We start from the raw sequence: 24,046 nt of genomic DNA, 5'->3' as shown, positions 1-24,046 counted from the left end.
TTGCTTTCCACAAGATCTTTTACATGCCTTGGGTGGAGATGAAGTCATTCATTAGGGCCGTCTTCCCACAGCCCAGAGGTCCAGTTAATAAGACGTGTTGTGATCCCATGCTGGCATATTCTAGGAAGGTTCGAACTATAATCTATTGAAAAAAAAAAAAACATGAAAAAAATTGTAGACATTTCCTGGATTGCCTTCTACAGTTCCTCATTCAACAGTGTTCAATAACATTAAAACTGAAATTCAAGTAAACGTGCAACTGACTAAATAACGAAGGACCAAAGTTTTACTGCCGGCATTGTGCTCAGTTTGCTTTCCCTGCTTTGGGAAGCATGTTTTACAGCTTGCACATGTGCATTAACGCAAAGTTCCATTGGCTCCTAGTGTTGTGCCTTAAGGTGGCCATAAACTGATTCAATTATGGCTGGTTCCTGATCGCCTAGACAAAATTTGCTGTGGATGGTCGTCAGCATTATCCCACCTGACATCCATTTTTTTTTTTTAAATCAAGGGAGCCAGATGGAAAATAGTCAGCCAAACAGTGGCTTTATCTAACTAGATGCAACTAGATTAACCCCTTAGGATCAACAGTCAGTATAAGAAGCATGCTTTACTGCATATACAGACTGATTTTACTGGTGTGGGTTCAGTATCACTTAAAGTATTCCAACACCCACTGAGTAGCAGCAGTGAGAGATTCATCCATCCATGCGGTGTAGTGTGGATGGACAAATCTGTTCGATTTTTTCATTCAGCCTGCAGGCAGAACAAAAAAAAATCAATATGTGAATGGCCAGGTTTACTCTTCAAGTCTGTATGTTGCTGTACCGATTACAAAAAGATGAGAAAAAGACAAATACATGTACCTATAATAGCTGCATTTAAATATGCATTTCATTATTTTTAAATCTTAACTCCAGGCAATCAGCTAAATAATTAGATGGTATAAATATAAGTAAACAGTTTTACCAGACAAAGTATTTGCATTTCTATCTATTCAGTCCTTTCACTGGACAGTAGGATGAGAAGCAGCAAACTGATGAGTTCATCCCCCTGCTATCTCCGTTTATCACCATGTCCCTCATTAGCATAAAAGCAATGCAGCTCACAGATTGGCTCCTTGTGCTGCTTCTGCCTCTCCAAGTAAATGCTCTGCTGTACAGGGATTGTAGGAGGCCAATACCAGATTAGATTCTGGTACTTACACTGCTTGCACTAAAAAATAAATTTCATTCTTTATAGATAAATACAGAGCTGCATTAATCTGTATTTTCTTTTATCTGCCAGACGTTCATTTTTAAGTTTTTTTTTTACACCTTACTGCAAAAATTGCTAATTTAATATTTATATAAAACGAAACAGAAATTAAACTATGTGACGGAACCGTCCAGCTTTAGTGCTTCTGTCAGTATACAGCTTCCTCCAGTCTAGCCGGCAAAAGCTTTTAGGAGAACTGGATCTATTTATTGAAAAGTCACACAGAAATTATATACCACACCAGGTCAGGAGAGCCTGATTACATTTTCGTATGCAACGGAAATTGTATACAGAAATATGATTAACATGACTAAGAAACAGCTAACATAAATTATGCTAATTCACCTCTAGTAACTAATAGATGACAGTGATATTAATTATATCACTGTCAACTATTAGTTGCTAGACATGAGCTAATTAACTAGTCACTTAAACCAGAATGGATGGCCAGACTGGAGGAAGCTTTATACTGACAGAAGCACCAAAACTGGGTGCTGGGCAGTTCTGTCACATCTGGTGGCAGCAGTGGGATATTGTTGTTAAATATTACTGTCCCATTTGAAGTAATCCAAACCGGGCTCTCAGCGTCCAATAAGTAGTTCTCCATCATTTTCTTGGTCAATCTGTGCCCCTAATAGACACAGGGTGACTTATACATAAAAAATACCTGGGGAATTGAACTAGGAGTTTATCGACCTCTCTAAATTAAGCTGCGTTCCACGGGCCCCCCACCCAATGTGACTCCCATCACAAACTATATACACTGCTCTATGCCAGCAGAGTCAGAAACATGGCACTTAAACTAATGCCTGTGATATAGTCAGATTTAGATTTTTGGCAATGGAAAGTCTCACTGGTCATGTTCTGACTATGTTTCTTAGCATGACCAAAGCTTAGTTGCATCCGTTTAGAGGCAAGCTAAATAATTACTTACCGTGTCTTGTGTTTCAATAAATACTTCTCCCATGATGTCTGTATTACCAACATATGTGATATCTGGTAAACGTGACTGCCATGTGTCCCACTCTCCAGACTCATCAAGGTAATAGTCAAAGACAGAAATCTCTTGGTCATCATCTGGTAAGCTGAAATTCAAAAACAAACTAATCACTTAGCATTATACGTTTCCATACACTACCTTTTAAAGCAGTAATTAGTAATTTGACTTTGTGGTTATATTTATAAGTCATGGTGGTTCATCCCCATCCGGGGGAATCGGCTGGCGGTCTGAGTCTGACACAACGATACCTCCTTCTTTGAGGGATTTCTTACAAGTTTTGGACACAGCTGTGTCACATTTAATTTGGCTGTCTGCTCCTAACTGGTCATAATCGTCGATACTTGTCTTGAGAATACACACATTTCGTGTGCTTTGCGCATATTGACATCAGCTGACAGACTCATCACAGCCGACCCCCCATTATTAATAATATTTTTTCTATGACTTATACATTGCTTCTGCGCCTAAGCATATTGGCCATTGTGAACTACCATTCGCCTCTATTAGGGAGTCTGTATACCAGTAGCTCCAGAAGAAGCTTGATCCCTCAAGTGAAACATGTAGGGCATCTGGCTACATGAACTATCCCTTATCTCAGGGCTGCATCAACCACACTCGAGGACCCATATAGTGTCATCATTCTGGCACTACCTCCGAGTTTTGTAGGATGTAATGTATATTACTCTGATACCACCATGTCTCATGTATTATGTAACTAATCATTGTTTTACTACTGTTATATATACATGTCCTATTGATCTTGTGTATCCTGTGCATGTTAATTAAGTATTCCCCTTGTGCTAGGGGGTTTCTGTTTTTATATGTCAATCAATAAAAAAGTTTTTACTTTACCCCTATTTGTGCCTATAAAGTCCATTCAGCTCTTTTCCATGATTCGATACATCAATTTAGGATGTGGCACATTATTTTCTAAATTGTGTTGCGCCCGTACTGTGCTGCTGTACTGGCTGCGCAACATTCTTTTCTATTCATTATATTTATAAGTCACCATAAATAGGATATCAGAATTATAATTATGATTGAGATAAACATTATCAAATGTTAAAACAATTCTAGAATATTTAAAAATTGATCATAATGTCATGCTTAAGAGATAAAATAACTATAAAATAAAAAATAAACATATTCAAGCAATTGGGCTGCATTCAATTACAGAAATGTGTTTGGCTAGTTTACACAGCTGCATTTATTAATTGATACATTTTATATGCATTTTAAATGCAGTACCATTTAGTTGTAGGAAGATATCTTGAAGACCACACCAAACATGCAGCAAGGATGATTTTTTTTAAAAACGCCACTGTAAAATGCATAGATATGAATCTGACTTGGCCTAAAAAGTGGAAAAGTAACAACGGTGCTGAAGTGCACAAGCCTTTAGTGCCCAGAGAGGTTCTGCCAATAGACATGTGAAGAAGGGGAACGGCTTTAATTTAAAAAATAAAAGGGAAGTCCTGTATAAATATAAAGGAGCATCAAGGACACAGGGAGTCAGTGCTCAATTGCAGCTTGACCTCAGTTTGAAATGCTTCTGAGATCATTCAGAATTTTTTGGCAGGTGCAGTTGATCATTTGACCTCCTTCTTACCTGCTTCAAGGTGCTTTGTTATTCAGGTATGATGCTAACAAAAAGCCTGACATTGGCATTTAGATGTTTTTTTAGACCATATTATGTTCACTTTTAACCTCTTTTCAATAATACAGCATTTTATGAATTTGGGGAGTCCGAAATTTAAAACTTTGACCAGCCTCAAGCACATAGACTACAGTCAGAATACGTTCATACACTGTATAAAGTGATTTTTTGAAACTATGCTGCTTGCTAACAATCTGTTAACGCAATGCAGAAACCAGATACAGTGCAGCAGTGCAGATGTGCACATTAGCCTTTAGGGAAGCAGTAGGAGTATTCATCGTTTGCTGGGACCTGATAATACTGCATCCTAACCTTTAATGAAAGAATAACAAAGGCATATACAGGGAACAGTCACTTACACTGATGTGTAGACCTTTAGCAGCTCACTGAACCTCTTCCTTTCTGAAGTTTCAATGAGTGTTCCAACTGACCAAATAAGGCAGAAGACAAAAAGCCTCTCAATATGCAGCTGTCCTCCAATACTCTGAGCTTTGTCATTTAACATCACCGTAAGTAGGTTCGTGCATGAATGGAAAAGGCCAACTTCGGTTACCGGAATAATCGGCCTTGAGATAAAGACATAATATACATGTCATCTTTAGATGGAAATTGTCTTACTGTTAGCATAGACTAAACCACTGATCTACAGGTAGAAGAAAATAAATCAAAAACACAACAGCAAAACAGAAAAACTCTGAAATACTTCTGATGGATGTTATATTACTACCATTTAGATAAAATCAAAATCTATGGCAACCATTATATCTCAGTAGATGGACTTTAGTCTTTGAATAATTGTAATCAGCAATGAAAGCTGTTTAGCCGAGGTAACCCCTCTGTAGCTCTTAATAAAAATTAGATTTAAAATATAAAATATTTTTAGTTGGAAAATCAGCTGCACTCATACAATCAGCTAAGTGAACAAAAATAGGATTTTTGTACTTACCGTAAAATCCATTTCTCTGAGTTCGACAGACACAGCGCTCCATAAATCATAACTACTGGGTTATATTGCCTCCTCCAGGAGTAGGACTAGGCAAAACAAAATTACCCCCCTCTCTGCTGTAGGTAATCAGTTTAGTAGCAAGCAGTATTAGAAGTATCAGAACTCCATAGAGGGGTTGGTGCTGTGTCTGTAGATGAACTCAGAGAAATGGATTTTACAGTAAGTGCAAAAATCCCATTTTCTCTTTCGTTCATCGATGGCCACAGCGCTCCATAAATCATAACTACTGGGATGTTCAACAACAGTGCCAAAAGGAAATTGAGGGGTGGGGAAAATAACCCAAGGCTAAACATATGAGCCCTTAAGCAGGACAAAGGAGCCTTAACCGGGTCACAAGAACCCCACCCAAAAAATAAAAGGTTAAAGAAAAACACCCCTCAAGAGGGAACAGCCCCTCTTAAACAGCAGCCTGCAAAACGTTGTCAACCAAAAGAAGCATCCGCAGATGCCAACGTATCTACCTTTTAGAATTTTGTGAAGGTATGCACTGACGACCAAGTGGCTGCCTTGCAAACTTGTGATATTGATGCCTGATGATGGAAGGCCTAAGAAGCACTCAGCACCGGAGTAGAATGTGCTGTGACAGGGAAAGGTGGAGCTTGACCTTTAATGCAATAGGCCTGAGTCACCGTCTGTCTAATCCATCTGGAGATGATAGCCAGAAGAAGCGGCCAGCCCTTTCCTTGGTCAGTCCGTAACCACAAAAAGCGAGTCTGACCTCCGAAAGGACTCAATAGCTGCCAGATAAACCCGAATCGCACAAACCACATCCAAGGTATGCAAAGCAAATTCCTTGGGATGAGCCAGCTTGGAACACAAGGAAGGCAACACAATGTCCTCATTCAAGTGGAAGTCAGAGACAACTTTGGGCAGGAATGATGGACAGGGACGAAGAACCACTGTATCCCTATGGACCACTACATAGGGACTGCGACAGGATAATGCCACAAATTCCGATACCCTGCAGGCCGAGGTAATATCCACCAAGAATGTCACCTCTTGGTATAACGTAGGCAAGGGATTCTCTCGAATATTCTCAAATGGGGGTTTCTGGAGAACCGAAAGTACTAAATTTAAATCCCATGGTGGCAAAAGAGACCGTGCTACAGAAAAGGATCGAGGATGAGCGCCAACCAACTCACACCAAGAAATGTATGCTTTCCAGGTACGATGGTATATCTTGCTGGAGGACGATTTCCTCACCTTCACCATAGTAGGAATCACTGAATCAGACAGACCTCTATCCCTCAGTACCTGGCTTTCAATAGCTAAGCCTTTAAAAGCAGGGACTGTAAAGCAGGATGGTAGATCAGCCTTTGGGACACCTGGTCTTCTCTGAGAGGAAGCCCCCAAGGAATGTTTATGACCACCAGACTGATTGGAATATCCTCGCTCTTGATTTCTCGCAGGAGATGCAGTAGAAGCCTGAGGATGATACTGGCCTTACTGTGGCCCATGGATGCCTGTGGCTTCTGCCAGAGAAACCTGTGATTTTGCCACAAACCTCGGTATCCTCCTGTGGAGCCGAACCTGCTAAAAGACCTGCATGTAGGACCGTGCAAACAGAACTGTCTTGAAGGTGGATACCACCATACTCAGAACCTGTATGCAAAACGGGACAGAAAACTATCTGTGTGACAGCAGCCAGTGAATCACGACCTGTGATTGCTGAAACAGGAATAGGGGGGGACCTAAGATAGTTTGGACATCACCTGAACCTTTGCCGGAATTAAATCCGCATAAGGAGACTCAGGACCTAAAAAAACTGAAAACTACAAGCTTTGTCCCCCTTTCTGGGTACCCCCAAAATAATAATTTTGTGGATCCTTGATGCTCATGAAGGAGGTCTACAAGGTCGGAAACCAACGAAGATGTCCCCCCACCCCTATAATGGGTGAGGGCAGACCTTCATGCTGAAGGGGTCTTGTCTGCAGGTCCGGAGAAGCTAGCTCTAGGATTACCAGACCAAGGATGCTTGGAACCTTCCGGGGAAGATTTGAAAGATCTCTTTCCCTTATTCTCCATCCCAGAAGGATAAAATAATTTTCTATGTGCTGAGAAGAAGGGCCCCTGTCTGCTACGAGGCTCCTTCCTTTTCCTAGGTTATGGCAGGAAGGTACTCTCCCCCCCTCATGATACCCTAATGATGTCATCCAGGGTAGCCCCAAACAGGCGATCACCTTGAAAGGGAAGATCAATGGAAGCTTTATAGAGGCTTGGTCTGCGGACCAATTCTTAAACCACCGCATGCGCCTAATCACCACCACTGAAAAAGAAAGTTTGGACAGCACAGGAGCTGTATCCAAAGCTGTATCACAAACAAACTGCCCCCCATGGACCAAGTGGTTCGCTAAATCAACATAAGCGGCGGGGACCACCTCACCTGCCCCGACTCTGGTGCAAAAACTTTGCCCAATCAGTTAGGGTCTGAGACACCAGGGCTGAGGCAAAGACTGGCTGCAATGTCCAACCAACCATAGTAAACATGCTGCATGCCACAGCCTCCGCTTTCCTGTAAGCTGGGTCCTTAAAGGCTACATCAGCAGCATCCTCCATTTTTAAAGTCTCACACACTGCAGTGATAAGTGCGTCTACCAGCGCTTTTGAATTCACTGCTGCAACCAAGGAGGAATTATCCTCACTATCGGATGGATCTGGGGTGTGATATTAGGCCCCCCTGGACGGGCCGCTTCCACATCGGCATCAGGCTCAGAATCAGGTGAGACAGATTAAGCAGAAAAGACGGAGGTCGCTTCCTCCAGGGCCTTTGCCCACATGCCACCTCCACCCGTGACACTGAGGACTGCAGGACCACCGTCAGTGCAACCATGGGAAGCTGGAGTTTCTGAGGGACCTGCCACCTTGATGAGGGGGTCAGTGGGGGAGAAGTGACCCTGAAGCTTCATAAGAAAATGACTCACCCTACCGATCGGAGGAGCGCCGAGAATTCGGACCCAGCATCACCATGGACACTATCCCTGTTCATATGTCCTGGGCACAGGAAGAGGAAACTCAGGAAGAGGAGGAGCTTCGGCATCCCCACGAGGCTTTGGTCATCTCCAGGGAAAATGGCCCCTGTGACACAAACATGGCGGCCAGCTGGAGACCAGCCAGACCAAGGGAAAATGGCCCCGTGAAATGATCGGGCTACACAAACATGGCCGCCAATCGGGGATCAGCCAGACTAAGGGAAAATGGTCCCGTGACATCATCAGGCTACACAAACATGGCCGTAATGCCACAATGCTGCATCCTCTGCAAGGGGACCCCCTCCCAAAAGTAGGACACAGGATAGGAGAGACTCCACTGCACACTCTGCACTGGTCTTTGCACTGGGATCCCCCTGCACTATACCCACACTGCAAACAGTGGGGCATGCACCTAGGGGTCTTCTACACTGGGACCCCTTTAGTCTAACAGGGCAGGACACACTATCCCAGGACCCTTACAGTGGAGATAGCAGGGGAGACCCCAGGGGTCTCCGCTGCATCCTCTGCCCTGGGACCCCCAACAGACTCCAGGTCCAGACAGGGGGAAAAGGAGTGGGGAAGCACAGCTAACTGAGGAGGGAATCTGCAGGCAGGTCCGACCATCCCTGGAGGCTACCCGTGTCCACCCAAAAAAAAAGACTAAAAGGGGAGAGGGGGGACTATACTTACCCTTCCATGGTGCAGGTAACGCTCCAGACAAAATCCTCGCCACCGAAGTAGGGGAGCTGTCGTCCTAGGGACCGCTGCAACTTCTATCCAAGTCCGGTCATATAAGACCCTGCAAGATGTTTAATTCGCCGGTCAGCCTCTGTTCATGAGGCTATGTCGCAGCCGACCTAGCGCGTAGATGCGGTCTGCACACGCTCACTGGTTGGGCTGGGGGAACCACTGGATCTAACCCATCGCCCAGCCGTTGATTTTAGATCTCCCGAGAGAAAAAACAAAAAAGATGTAAGGAAGGAGAAAAAAAATGCTAGGACAACAGATCCCAGCCGGGAGCCTAGGTCTTTACTCCTGACTAGACAGATTAAAAACTGATTACCTAGAGCAGAGAGGAGGATTATATACCAAGCTGAGGACGGCCCCATGGGCGTAGCCAGGCATTTTTTATTCTGCCTAGTCCTACTCCTGGAGGAGGCAATATAACCCAGTAGTTATGATTTATGGAGCTCTGTGTCCGTCGATGAATGAAAGAGAAACTATTGATTTCATTGTACACAGTGAATATGTAAATGTGCTCCACAGGGAAAAGCATAAAAAAGGTACAAAACTATATTTATACAAAATTACAAAATAATGTGTGTGAAAATCATTATTACAATTCCTGTTTTTGCTGTTAATATTATATATATCTAAAGACAGGAGCATTTCAGCTATTATATGACAATTATTATTATACAAATATAACATAATTTCCAGTATGAAAAGTAAAATAGATCAAGAAATATAAATAGGTTACATAAGAAATGTAAACCTGCACATTTTATGAACTTCCATAGTGAGTATGGTTCAGTAAATATGTACTACAGTAACACTAATGCATTGGCTAGAAAATACTGTATGAATTTTCCACTATCATGTCAAATTTACTACTTGTGTGTTGAGAGTTTTAGAAAATGCTTTTGCTATAGACTGGAAGATCAGCCATGTATTATGTAATGCTTGCTAGGTTTGTTTGTTTCTATATTAAAAAAATTTAAAAAATTACTTGGTGTCATAGAGAATAAGATTGAACACTGGATCCAAAGTCCTATAGAAGGCTTTTGATAGAACCTAAAATGAAAAACAAAAAAGTAAAGGATTTAATTATACATACATATCGAAACTGTATTTGCTTTATAAAACCGAGTACTGCTATGACAAAAATGAGTAAATTTATAAATGGAGACAAAATTACCGTTTTCTCTTCTGCACACAATAAATCTGTGTGCAGATGAGAAAAGGGTAATTATGAAGTCAATAAAAATGGTCATCTATATGCGCATCCATTACCATGTACTGTATGTCAATTCTTATATTTTGCTACAAGTAAAGAGAAGTCAGCAAAATGTGAATTCTATGGATAACCTAAAGGTTCCTAAATTTGGTGTAATGGTTCTTAGGTAAGTCTACAAGGCTGAAAAAATAGGTATATTTTGTGTACAATATTCTGTGTGTAAATGTATGCATGCATTCACAGTATACTCACTGCATTTTCTTGTTGGTTCCTCCCATCAAGCCAAATCTTAGACAAAGGTCTCCAACCAAGGGTATCTCCCTCTATATATAAAATTCCCTGTTATAAAAACAAATGATTTTACAAATATATGCTTTTCCTACCACAAATTTGTTTTTCGTGATATTTCTTTTGAAATCATGTTATATATTCATAGGTTCACTCAGTTGTTGAAGAAGTGATAATTGGTATTTATTGTGCTAAAAATGCATGAAGGAAACTGTCTTTGAGTTTTATATATTTCTCACACTGTGATTGTCTGTTAAATAGGCCTACACAATCCTGTATGTATGAACCTTTATGTGCTTGACTGCTCAAATTAAGATTATAAAATGGCTCAGTGTTATGAATAGAGCAATAAAAGGGTTTGGTTTACACAGACATACAGTATCTCACAAAAGTGAGTTCCAACCCCCCCCCCCCCAACACATTTCTGTAAATATTTTATTATATCTTTTCATGTGACAACACTGAAGAAATTACACTTTGCTAAAAAGTAAAGTAGTGAGTGTATAGCTTGTATAACAGTGTAAATTTGCTGTCCCCTCCAAATAACTCAACACACAGCCGTTAATGTCTAAATTGCTGGCAACAAAAGTGAGTACACCCCAGGGGCATACCTAGAGCATTTGGCACCCAGGGCGGATCCTATATCTGGAACCCCCCCCCCCCCAACTCCCCACTAGATGGGCAGGCAGCGGCGAAGTGACGACAGGTGTATTGCCTCCACTCACTGCGGCCCGGAACCTGAGAAAATCCTCCTCCCTCTGCTCCCCCGGGCGGCCTCTTCCTCCTCTGCAAAAATGGCACTGACCCAAGGATTGTCACCGGGCAGTCGGCACCAGACAGAAATACATGTAACAGGCAGTGGCACACTTACTATGTGCTACTGCCAGTGGCGTCACTAGGGTTGGTGTCACCTGGTGCAGTAAACCATGGGGTCACCCCCCCCCCCCCCAAAAAAAAAATTATTTTTCTGTTTTCTGAAAATTCACCAAAGAGGCAGTGCACCATTCGGGACTTTTGGTGTGCTTTCAGAAAATGCAGAAAAAAAACCCACAACCTAATAGAAATCTATAGATCTGCAGCTATAACAGCGAGTAAAATGTAGGAAGACCTCCTTTACATTAGACAGCCCTCATACCTCTGGGCCCCTTAACATTACACAGTCCCCAAACCTCTGGACCCCTTCACATTAAACAGCCCCCATACCTCTGGACCCTTTTACATTACACAGCCCCCGCGCCTCTGGACCCCTTTACATTTCACAGCCCCCACACTTCTGGGCCCCTTTACATTACACAGCCCCATACCTCAGATTAGGCAGGTTAGGGTGGTAAAGTGGCAGGTTAGGGTGGTAAAGTGGCAGGTTAGGGTGCTATAGAGCCAGGTTAGGGTGCTATAGTGGCAGATTAGGGTGGTAAAGTGGCAGGTTAGGGTGCTATAGACCCAGGTTAGGGTGATAAAGTGGAGGTTAGGGTTCTATAGTGACAGGTTAGGGCGGTAAAGTGGTAGGTTAGGGTGCTATAGAGTCAGGTTAAGGTGCTATAGACCCAGGCTAGGGTGCTTTAGAGTCAGGTTTGGGTGCTATAGTTGCAGGTTAGGGTGATAAAGCGGCTTGTTAGGGTGCTATAGAGCCTGGTTAGGGTGGTAAAGTGGCAGGTTAGGGTGCTATAGAACCAGCTTAGGGTGGTATAGAGCCAGGTTAGGGTGGTATAGAGCCAGGTTAGGGTGCTATAGAGCCAGGTTAGGGGGGTAAAGTGGCAGGTTAGGGTGCTATAGAGCCAGGTTAGGGGGCTATAGAGCCAGGTTAGGGAGGTAAAGTGGCAGGTTAGGGTGCTATAGAAGCAGGTTAGGGTGCTATAGTGGCAGATTAGGGTGATAAAGTGGAGGTTAAGGTGCTATAGTGGCAGGTTAGGGCGGTAAAGTGGTAGGTTAAGGTGCTATAGAGCCAGGTTAGGGTGATAAAGCGGCAGGTTAGGATGCTATAGAGCCAGGTTAAGGGTGGTGTAGAGCCAGGTTAAGGGTGCTATAGAGCCAGGTTAGGTTGATATAGAGCCAGGTTAGGGTGGCAAAGTGGCAGGTTAGGGTGCTATAGAGCCAGGTTAGGGTGGTAAAGTGGCAGGTTAGGGGGCTATAGAGTCAGGTTAGGGTGCTATAGTGGCAGATTAGGATGATAAAGTGGAGGTTAAGGTGCTATAGTGGCAGGTTAGGGCGGTAAAGTGGTAGGTTAAGGTGCTATAGAGCCAGGTTAGGGTGATAAAGCGGCAGGTTAGGATGCTATAGAGCCAGGTTAAGGGTGGTGTAGAGCCAGGTTAAGGGTGCTATAGAGCCAGGTTAGGTTGATATAGAGCCAGGTTAGGGTGGCAAAGTGGCAGGTTAGGGTGCTATAGAGCCAGGTTAGGGTGGTAAAGTGGCAGGTTAGGGGGCTATAGAGTCAGGTTAGGGTGGTAAAGTGGCAGGTTAGGGTGCTATAGACCCAGGTTAGGGTGATAAAGTGGAGGTTAGGGTTCTATAGTGACAGGTTAGGGCGGTAAAGTGGTAGGTTAGGGTGCTATAGAGTCAGGTTAAGGTGCTATAGAGCCAGGTTAGGGTGGTAAAGTGGTAGGTTAGGGTGGTAAAGTGGTAGGTTAGGGTGCTATAGAGTCAGGTTAAGGTGCTATAGAGCCAGGTTAGGGTGCTATAAAGCCAGGTTTGGGTGCTATAGTTGCAGGTTAGGGTGGTAAAGTGTCTTGTTAGGGTGCTATAGAGCCAGGTTAGGGTGCTATAGTGGCAGATTAGGGTGGTAAAGTGGCAGGTTAGGGTGCTATAGACCCAGGTTAGGGTGATAAAGTGGAGGTTAGGGTTCTATAGTGACAGGTTAGGGCGGTAACGTGGTAGGTTAGGGTGCTATAGAGTCAGGTTAAGGTGCTATAGAGCCAGGTTAGGGTGGTAAAGTGGTAGGTTAGGGTGGTAAAGTGGTAGGTTAGGGTGCTATAGAGTCAGGTTAAGGTGCTATAGAGCCAGGTTAGGGTGCTATAAAGCCAGGTTTGGGTGCTATAGTTGCAGGTTAGGGTGGTAAAGTGGCTTGTTAGGGTGCTATAGAGCCAGGTTAGGGTGGTATAGAGCCAGGTTAGGGTGCTATAGAGCCAGGATAGGGGGGTAAAGTGGCAGGTTAGGGTGCTATAGAGCCAGGTTAGGGGGGTAAAGTGGCCAGTTAGGGTGCTATAGAGCCAGGTTAGGGGGCTATAGAGCCAGGTTAGGGTGGTGAAGTGGCAGGTTAGGGTGCTATAGTGGCAGATTAGGGTGATAAATAGGCAGGTTAGAGTGCTATAGACCCAGGCTAGGGTGATAAAGTGGAGGTTAGGGTGCTATCGTGGCAGGTTAGGGCGGTAAAGTGGTAGGTTAAGGTGCTATAGAGCCAGGTTAGGGTGGTAAAGCAGCAGGTAGGGTGCTATAGAGCCAGGTTAAGGGTGGTGTAGAGCCAGGTTAGGGTGCTATAGAGCCAGGTTAGGGTGTTATAGTGGCAGGTTAGGGTGCTATAGTGGCAGGTTAGGGTGGTAAAGTGGCAGGTTAGGGTGCTATAGAACCAGGTTAGGGTGGTATAGAGCCAGGTTAGGGTGCTATAGAGTCAGGTTAGGGTGGTAAAGTGGCAGATTAGGGTGGTATAGAGCCAGGTTAAGGTACTATAGAGTCAGGTTAGTGTGGTAAAATGGCAGGTTAGGGTGCTATAGAGCCAGGTTAGAGTGGTATAAAGCCAGGTTAGGGTGGTATAGAGCCAGGTTAGGGTGTTATAGTGAAAAAATAAAAAACAAAATTCAGAGCGGAACTCCACACTAGATAGGTGAACAGAGAAGCTAAACACCACATGTGAAATGGAGTCACAGATCTAGCAGAACCCTGCAGCAAGGAACTGCTTTCTGGTTTCTGGCCTAGGCCAAAATTATGCTTCCCTATCCCCGTTGACGAAGTCCCGCCCATTCAAGGATGTAACATGTACAGGGGGAAGTCACGTGACCCGCAGCCATCTCAGTATACCGGAAGGGATGACGGAGACATGCCGATGCACATCTTTATCCACTCATTTAATGCTTTTACTCTACTTTAGGATGTAAGTGCAATATTCTATTATAATAAAAAGCCTTCAATATACAGAGAGCATTAGATCTTTTCTTTCCCCCTGCATATTTATACTGGGGAGGAAGCCCGGGATAGACATCCCTATTGGAGGAAGAGATTGTCAGGGTTATTTGGGGACGTTAAATTTAACAAATAGAAATGAAATGTCATATTTTGATCTACATAGAAATGAAGCAGTAGCATCCATTTTTGTCAGGTTTCTAAAAGGTTAAAATATCCTTTAACAAAAAGTGCCTATGCAGGAAAAGTGGCTATTCAACAGGTTTATCCCAGACAGGCTGTATAAATAAATAGTCTGTTGACTTTCTTTAAGATAAGGTCTAAGACAATATACCAAGGTAATCCTGTTTGTGTGGGATCATAAAATTAGTCAGCATTTACTAAAATCCTTAGTTAAGTATTTTCTATGCTTAGACCTATGTAAAACTAAAATTTACAGATATGTTATAATTTTATATGTAACATAATATTAACACTGAAATATGAAATGTATATATAACTAGCATACATAAATATGTAGGAAAGGATTTGATGACTCATCTCTGTATGTCAAAAACAGGCTTCAGTAAACATTTGTAAATTGTAAGTCGTAGAAAGCATCATAAACTTTTCTGGCCTTGCCAGGTGTTTAATTTAGAAGGTCTGGTTGTAAGCTATGGGTCAATATAAAGGTTCGAAGTTTATTTGAAGATAAATAATGCTGTCATACTGAACCTAAGTGCAATGCAATACTGCCATTTTGCTGACTACGATAATTGAAGTCTTGGGTTGAAAAGTAAAAACCAATATATATTTTAAATAAGATATATTAAATATTAGAATGGTGTTATCAGGATTAATTCTTTATTCAGATACCTGGTGGATTGAATGGACATGTCATAGATGAAAGCATGGATACATTATTATGTTGTTTTATAATAGTCTTAAATGGAGAAATCTTTATTTAATTTTAATATACTGGTCAACCAAGAGGTGTCACCCTATGACGTCACCAGTTAATGGTTAAGATGTTCTAGCCAATGGGGAAAATGTCACTCCCTCTGGGTTTAACTTATGGTAATTTTAATAGTCCTTTGTCTATACCATATAAAAGCCCAGATGAGAGAGACACATGACACATCACATCTTGCCCAATATACATCACACATACAACATACACACTATTACAGCTATGCACAGACTCATCTACACAGATTTCATTTCAAATCACCATGTATCTGAACCTTTGAGGGACGCCAAACGAAGCTCCTCCCTAATTGGCCACCATCTTGGAAATGCAGCCATCTTAAGGAACCTGGTAACTACTATTCTAAGCTAGCGGCCATTTAAATATGGTAAATATGCCTTGCCGTTTATTTATTATTCAATATTGTTTATGTACTGCCTTAAATGTTTTACATTTCATATTCAAGGGTAACGAGAGTACAATCCCAGCCGTATAAACCATATGTAGATTTTTCTCTAAAGAGATGATTTTTGTTTTTATAATTTTTATTAATATCAGATTAAGCGCATTATTTGCGATTTTAAGTCTTCCGTTTTGCATGGCTTATTCTCACTTCATCTGCAGTGAAGTGATTATCAGGTTTTGCATTGCGCAGACAATTGTGGTCTGATTGTATAGTATACATTAAATATGGTTTTTACTACATCTGGGGAAATGGTAATCTTGCTTTCGTTTCACTTTAACTTTGTTTCAGTTTCACTTTCATTATTGAGCTACACATCACATTGCATTTATTGTTTGAAGTTTGTATTTTTGTGAAGTTATTCTTTTTGGTGTCATCTCAAGTTTGATCATTTATCGTGATTACATGTCTCGTGAATAAAACTTTTATATATTCCAACTGTAGACTATTTTCACTAAGATTGGTGTATGCTTTTAAAAAGAAATTATTCAATAAAAAGAACTCGCTACATATTGATTTATGGGATAAGTTGAGATTCTCCTTTCACACAGATCTTTGCTTATTATTAACCATAAATAGATACTGTTATAGTCAGAGCAGTATCAACATTCTGACAAAATGGAGGCACAGCGAGATATTATTAATTATTAATTATTAATTCTGACAAGATCCAATATCAGAACACCTGGTTCAATGCTGATTGGCCCTGTGGGGTCTTTTTATGAAGGTGAGAGGCAGAGAATGCCATAGTGGTGGGACGACTAGAGCACTTAAAATCATTGCATGATTTTGTCATCAGCACCCCCGTCTCTGCTTCCTATTACTTACAGGACTGTTCTTACTATCTTGCACTCTACAGTCTGGAGTCTTTGCATTTTTTTGCTATGTGACTCATTGGAGTCTTTGTCTCCTTATAAGTAGACTTGGATTCATTACTATTATTGTACTATTGTTGTTGTGACGTGTACTAATATGATTGCGCTGCACTTTCCTATTTTATGCTATAGTTGCAGGTTAGGGTGCTTTAGAGACAGGTTAGGCTGCTATAGTGGCAGGTTAGGGTGATAAAGTGGCTTGTTAGGGTGCTATAGAGCCAGGTGATGGTGCTATAGTGGCAGGTTAGGGTGGTATAGAGCCAGGTTAGGGTGGTGGTAAAGTTTCAGGTTAGTGTGCTATAGAGCCAGGTTAGGGTGCTATAGAGCCAGGTTAGGGTGGTAAAGTGGCAGGTTAGGGTGGTACAGAGCCAGGTTAGGGTGCTATAGTGTTAGGTTAGGGTGGTAAAGTGGCAGGTTAGGGTGCTATAGAGCCAGGTTAAGGTGGTAAAGTGGCAGGTTAGGGTGCTATAGAGCCAGGTTAGGGTGTTATAGTGGCAGGTTAGGGTGCTATAGAGCCAGAATAGGGTGGTAAAGTGGCAGGTTAGGGTGCTATAGAGCCAGGTTAGGGTGCTATAGTGGTAGGTTAGGGTGGTAAAGTGGCAGGATAGGGTACTATAGAGCCAGGTTAGGGTGCTATAGTGGCAGGTTAGGGTGGTAAAGTGGCAGGTTGGGATGGTAAAGTGGCAGGTTAGAATGCTATAGAGCTAGGTTAGGGTGCTATAGATAACCATAAACAATAAAAGATACCCAATCCTGAAACCACTCAAGCAATAAAGCGTGGAGAGATTTCTATTATAAGCATCACTATATCCATGTAAGGATGGGTACCTCCACAACTCATGAAATTCAATGTAACAAAAAAGAACACCGGAGACCTCAAAAAAATTAGGAAGGAACCTCCAAGAAAAGCAGTTGTAAAGGAGGACCAACAGCAGTTTAAATAATGCAAAATACTAATCTTTATTGAAAAAGTTAATAGTACACATAGTACAAGGATGTAGCACAACCCAAATACCATTAAAAACACTCAAGCAGCATGTGCACAGTGTTGTAATTTCCATGGGCCCCATTCACTCCAGCTTGCATACCACATGTATCTTCCTGAGGGATAGACAGATTAAAACTCAAACGGGAATATGATGTATGGAAAAACCCAAATCAAAAATCATGAAAAAGCAACGTTGAACTTCTAGTGACAGTATGAGAGAGTGAGAGCGATAACACCAAATTTAACACACCTGCTCCCCATTCACACCTGAGACCTTGTAACACTAATGAGTCACATGACACTGGGGAGGGAAAATTGCTAATTGGGCCCAATTTGGACATTTTCACTTAGGGGTGTACTCACTTTTGTTGCCAGCGGTTTAGATATTAATGGCTGTGTGTTTGAGTTTTTTGAGGGGACAACACATTTACACTGTTATACAAGCTGTACTCTTACTTCTTTACATTGTAGCAAAGTGTAATTTCTTCAGTGTTGTCACATGAAAAGATATAATAAAATATTTACAAAAATTTGAGGGGTGTACTCACTTTTGTAAAATACTGTATATGATACTATACAGAAATGATGGTATCAATATTGAATATGATTATACTATAAAAGAACAGGGAAGAGAAAATTGGAGAGATGTTGAATACAATCCTGCTGGCTAGATAAAGGAGCTTGTTATAAAATATTGTTAAGAGAGCACATCCATGGACCAGATACAGTGCCTTGCGAAAGTATTCGGCCCCCTTGAACTTTTCGACCTTTTGCCACATTTCAAACTTTTTAACAAATAAAAAACTGAAAAGTTGGGCGTGCAAAATTATTCAGCCCCCTTAAGTTAATACTTTGTAGCGCCACCTTTTGCTGCGATTACAGCTGTAAGTCGCTTGGGGTATGTCTCTATCAGCTTTGCACATCGAGAGATGGAAATTTTTGCCCATTCCTCCTTGCAAAACAGCTCAAGCTCAGTGAGGTTGGATGAAGAGCGTTTGTGAACAGCAGTTTTCAGTTCTTTCCACAGATTCTCGATTGGATTCAGGTCTGGACTTTGACTTGGCCATTCTAACACCTGGATATGTTTATTTGCGAACCATTCCATTGTAGATTTTGCTTTATGTTTTGGATCATTGTCTTGTTGGAAGACAAATCTCCGTCCCAGTTTCAGGTCTTTTGCAGACTCCATCAGGTTTTCTTCCAGAATGGTCCTGTATTTGGCTCCATCCATCTTCCCATCAATTTTAACCATCTTCCCTGTCCCTGCTGAAGAAAAGCAGGCCCAAACCATGATGCTGCCACCACCATGACAGTGGGGATGGTGTGTTCAGGGTGATGAGCTGTGTTGCTTTTACGCCAAACATAACGTTTTGCATTGTTGCCAAAAAGTTCGATTTTGGCTTCATCTGACCAGAGCACCTTCTTCCACATGTTTGGTGTGTCTCCCAGGTGGCTTGTGGCAAACTTTAAACAACACTTTTTATGGATATCTTTAAGAAATGGCTTTCTTCTTGCCACTCTTCCATAAAGACCAGATTTGTGTAGTATACGACTGATTGTTGTCCTATGGACAGAGTCTCCCACCTCAGCTGTAGATCTCTGCAGTTCATCCAGAGTGATCATGGGCCTCTTGGCTGCATCTCTGATCAGTCTTCTCCTTGTATGAGCTGAAATTTTAGAGGGATGGCCAGGTCTTCGTAGATTTGCAGTGGTCTGATACTCCTTCCATTTCAATATTATCGCTTGCACAGTGCTCCTTGGGATGTTTAAAGCTTGGGAAATCTTTTTGTATCCAAATCCAGCTTTAAACTTCTCCACAACAGTATCTCGGACCTGCTTGGTGTGTTCCTTGTTCTTCATGATGCTCTCTGCACTTTAAATGGACCTCTGAGACTATCACAGTGCAGGTGCATTTATACAGAGACTTGATTACACACAGGTGGATTCTATTTATCATCATTAGTCATTTAGGTCAACATTAGATCATTCAGAGATCCTCACTGAACTTCTGGAGAGAGTTTGCTGCACTGAAAGTAAAGGGGCTGAATAATTTTGCACGCCAATTTTTCAGTTTTTTATTTGTTAAAAAAGTTTGAAATATCCAATAAATTTCGTTCCACTTCATGATTGTGTCCCACTTGTTGTTGTTTCTTCACAAAAAATTACAGCTTTATATCTTTATGTTTTGAATGTGGCAAAAGGTCGCAAAGTTCAAGGGGGACGAATGCTTTCGCAAGGCACAGTATATTTTGTCTATGTAGAAGTTGTAGCTTGAGATGAAATCCTGAGGTAAAGGCAACAGCAAATGTGAATACTCACAGTTTTTGACAGTGTTGCTGGAGAAGCCATTTGCAAATCAGTTGTTTCAAATATCAACTTCAGATTTTCAGGGAGATTCAGATGGTCACCATTACTGAGTTGCAACACCTAAGAACAATTTAAAGTAAGTAGGATTGAAATAAAATGGAAGAATATTCTTAATTGAATACAATATTTACAAATGTTAACCAAGACATCAATGCAATCAACTTTTTCACAAATAAAGAATCTCTCCAGCCTTATACCACATTTTAATTAACATTTTACCATTATAAATTTTGCTGCACAATTTAAGACTACAGTTATGTCACTGGAAGTAATGGACTTATAGATGAATTCCAGGTGTGGTATATGTTTCCATAGTTACAATGCTCTAGCTTGGTCCAATGTAACTCTTTATATACCATACCTGGTCGATGCCCCTTGAAGCTGGAAATCATTTGAGTAGACACAAATACTTCAGTGACCTCCACTCGTTGTCAAACAGCTGGCCTGCTTTGTGAACAGAGGAGGTCAGCTGCTCAGCATAGGCACCATTCCGAGAATGCTTTGCATTTTCTGAATGAATGAAAAGTGTTCTCTGAATGGTCAAGGTGGATAAACAGGGTGATGACATCACACACTCCACCTCATACAATAAGAGAACTCTTTGAATTCCTTCAAAAATACAAAAGCATTCTCTGAATGGTGCCTGTGATGAGTGGCTGACCTTCTGTGTTCACAATGTATCAGGCTAGCCGCTCAGCACGGGACCTAAAAGCTAGTGGAAATCTCTGGGGTGATGGTGTGGACTTCAGTGATTTCCTACTTCCAAGGGCACCGGCCAAGTATGTGGTTATACTGGCCCAAGTTGAATCAATGTATGTAAAAACTGACTTTAATTGGAAATTATCTTTAAAGAAAATGTGGTGCTGCTATTTCTGACTGCCTTCAGAAATTGTTAGTTGCCTAAATGTCTCTGGCTTTAGTGCCCAACTCACTGATCTAAAACTAGCAAGCAGCAACAAAAGTTAGAGTGAATTCAAAAAGCCCAACCTGAATGCTTGTTTCAGGTCAATAACTAAGAAAGTACTCAAGATGCTAGATCTGCCTGTCAGTAAGGACCGATTACAACAGGTTTTTTTTGCTATCTATGTCCCAACTGATGAGATTCACTCTCTATTTGTCCTGAAAACCCTTGTCCTTGGGAGTGAATGTGAGAGAAAATCCAAAATGTTGCATTCTCACTGCAACAGGAACAAAGGGGACATTTGTGGCTACACACAGGGCTGCTAATAAAAATCAAGGGGCCCCATACAGCCTACCTGACAGCCCCCCCCCCCCCGGCTGAAAGCGAATGAGGACAGATTTATTAGTTCCTTTCTGTACAGCTTCAGCTGCACAGATGAATAAATAGGAAGCACTCTGAGACTTCCTGCTCATTCACAAACTGAAGCATAGTAAACACAGTTTACTATGCTGCAGTGATGAATGGACACAGGAGTGATTGGTACCGATCGCTCACTGTGTTCATTTAGGAAAGGAAGGGGCCAGTAAATGGCACCCCCCCCCCCCTGTGTGCCTGCAGCAGCTCTCAAATGGAAATAAGGGAAGACTGCAGCACTGTGGGAGACAGGGGCACAAAGGGGTGCCCCAACAGCAGATGGAAGGGGTGCATGTGAGAGAACCAACCCCCTTGCAGTGCAGCCAGAGGGAGGGAGAGGAGAAGCTGGCAGCACTGAAGTGGGAGACAGAAGAGGATCATAGTCTGCAAAAAGACAGTACAGCTGGCCCTCCTGCTCAGTGGGTGCCTGGGCCCCGCCTATGAACCGATGGGGTACAGGCCCTGTACAGGAGGGCTGGCTGTACTGCCTTATCGGCTGTCCTGGTTACACATATCTAAGAAAGACTTTCCCATGCTTTGTAGAGTTTTCTTTCTCTTATGTGTCTAAGGGATGATAAGTAAAGAGAAAGCTCCTTAGTGGGACATAGATGGCACAAAATGGCCTGGCATGTGTTTTCACCCTTTTCTACTCTATCCAAGACAAAAAGATAACTTTTGGTTAAGATATACTTTGACAAATCTGTAAACCTTAGAAGGCATTCACTATATTTGCCATTACAAGAGTTATTTTCCACCATTTGAGTAATTTTCAATTCCCAAAGGCATTTATTGCTAAAAATAATGTCCATTATGGCAAATAATTATTTTATAGCTTAGGGAATTAAGCATCTTGTTAGTTAAGAAAATAATTTTTGAGGACAATTGAAACACACATTGTTACCTTTTCTGGCCCTAGAACACTGTTAAAGTTGTCAGTCCATGTGCAGATGAGCGGACCATCAAACCATAGCCATGTATTGCAGTGATTCTAGAATTATAAAAAATGGATTAATACTTTAAATATGCAAGTTGTCTAAAATGGGTAAAAATTCAGGAAATTCAACATATTATGCTATGATTTATACATACTAAAAGCTAAAAATATAGTAGGTGATTTACAAAGTACTTTTTAAGTTAGCCAAACAGAGTACCTGTATTTCTTTACTATACAAGTGAACCTCATAAATTTAGAATATCATGAAAAAGTTTATTTATTTCAGTAATTCAATTTAAAAAGTGAAACTCATTTATGTTATATAGAGGAGTTACACACAGAGTGACATATTTCAAGCATTTCTTTCTGTTAATTTTTATGATCATGGCTTACAGGTAGTGAAAACCCAAGATTCAGTATCTCAGAAAATTAGAATATTACATAAGACCAATAAAAAAGAATTTTTTAATACAGAAATGTTGGCTTACTGAAAAGTATGTCCATGTACAGTATAGTATGCACCCAATACTTGGTCAGGGCCCCTTTTGCATGAATTACTGCATCAATGTGGAGTGGCATGGAGACAATCAGCCTGTGGCACTGCTGAGGTGTTATGGAAGCCTAGGTTGCTTTGATAGTGGCCTTCAGCTCGTCTGCATTGTTGGGTCTGGTGTCTCTCATCTTCCTCTTGACAATACCCCACAGATTCTCTATGGGGTTTAGGTCAGGCGAGTTTGCTGGCCAATCAAGCACAGTGATGCCATGATCATTAAACCAGGTATTGGTACTTATGGCAGTGAGCAGAGCCGGTACAAGGGGTGGGCGGAAGGGACAGGTGCCCTGGGCGGTACAATTTATTGGAGGGAGGGGGGCGCAGTGAAGTGCACTTCTAAAAAGGACAACTGTGTGTGATTGCTGTACCTCGATGTGCCGAGTGCACTCCTGCACTCGGCACAAGCCTTAGAGCAGTCCAGCCTTTCATCCTTTCATTTCAGATCAGTCAGATAGAGCCGCTGCGCTGACACTTTCCCCCTCCCTCCCCCACAAACAGGAGAGGAGACAGAGCTCCTTCTGCTGCTGCTCCTCCTCCCGCCCTCCCCTCCTGTGCTTGCCCCGCCCACACTCCCTGACAGTTTTCTGCCTGACTGCCTCAGAGAAGATGTGTGGGCGGGAAGATTGAACACTAAGCACCAGAAGAGGAAAGATGCAGTCTGATCCATTCATCCATCCCATCCATCCACTCCCTCTCTTCTGCTTCCCAGTGAGTACTCTGATGTAACTCTCTCCCTTCCTCTCTCTCTCACCCCCCTCTCCCTCCCCCTCTCTCTCTCCCTTCCTCTCTCTCTCTCACCCCCCTCTCCCTCTCTCTCTCCCTTCCTCTCTCTCCCCCTCCCTCCCCCTCTTTCTCCCTCCCTCTCTCTCTCCCTCCCTCCCTCTCTCCCTCTCCCCCTCCCTCTCTCCTTCTCTCTCTCTCTCCCTTCCTCTCTCTCTCACCCCCCTCTCTCTCCCTCCCCTCTTCCCCTCTCTCTCCCCCTCTCCCTCCCCCTCTCTCTCCCCCTCCCTCTCCCTCCCTCCCTCCCTCCCCCTCTCTCTCCCTCCCTCTCTCTCTCTCCCTATCTCTCTCCCTCCCCCTCTCTCTCTCCCTCTCTCCCTCCCTCTCTCTCTCCCTCCCCCTCTCTCTGTCCCTCCCTCCCTCTCTCTCTCTCTCTCTCCCTCCCTCTCTCTCTCCCTCCCTCCCTCTCTCTCTCTCCCTTCCTCTCTCCCTCCCTCTCTCTCTCTCTTCTCCTCTCTCTCTCCCTCCCTCCCTCCCTCTCTCTCTCTCCCTCCCTCCCTCTCTCTCTCTCCCTCCACATCTCTCTCTCTCTCTCCCTCTCTATCATTTAATTTCTGTAACATGCAGCATGAGGGGGTTAA

At 42.5% G+C, this 24,046-nt stretch overlaps 1 protein-coding gene across 1 annotated transcript in view; it reads right to left on the bottom strand.

Moving 5' to 3' along the window:
- LOC309549672 (dynein axonemal heavy chain 5-like) overlaps positions 1–24,046 on the bottom strand; it is a 303,485-nt gene that overhangs the window by 115,710 nt on the left and 163,729 nt on the right. The window contains exons 53-59 of the mRNA XM_082250083.1: positions 22,100–22,186; positions 19,836–19,943; positions 10,099–10,185; positions 9,619–9,683; positions 4,274–4,480; positions 2,192–2,342; positions 28–142 (exon numbers count right to left, since the gene is read on the bottom strand). Of these exons, the coding sequence (XP_082106209.1) occupies positions 28–142; positions 2,192–2,342; positions 4,274–4,480; positions 9,619–9,683; positions 10,099–10,185; positions 19,836–19,943; positions 22,100–22,186 (820 nt within the window). The remainder of the gene's footprint in view (positions 1–27; positions 143–2,191; positions 2,343–4,273; positions 4,481–9,618; positions 9,684–10,098; positions 10,186–19,835; positions 19,944–22,099; positions 22,187–24,046) is intronic.

This window comes from Pelophylax lessonae (assembly GCF_965119305.1).
Source record: "Pelophylax lessonae genome assembly, chromosome: 3".
Lineage (NCBI taxonomy): Eukaryota > Metazoa > Chordata > Amphibia > Anura > Ranidae > Pelophylax > Pelophylax lessonae.
This window is presented reverse-complemented; position numbering and strand designations above follow the sequence as displayed.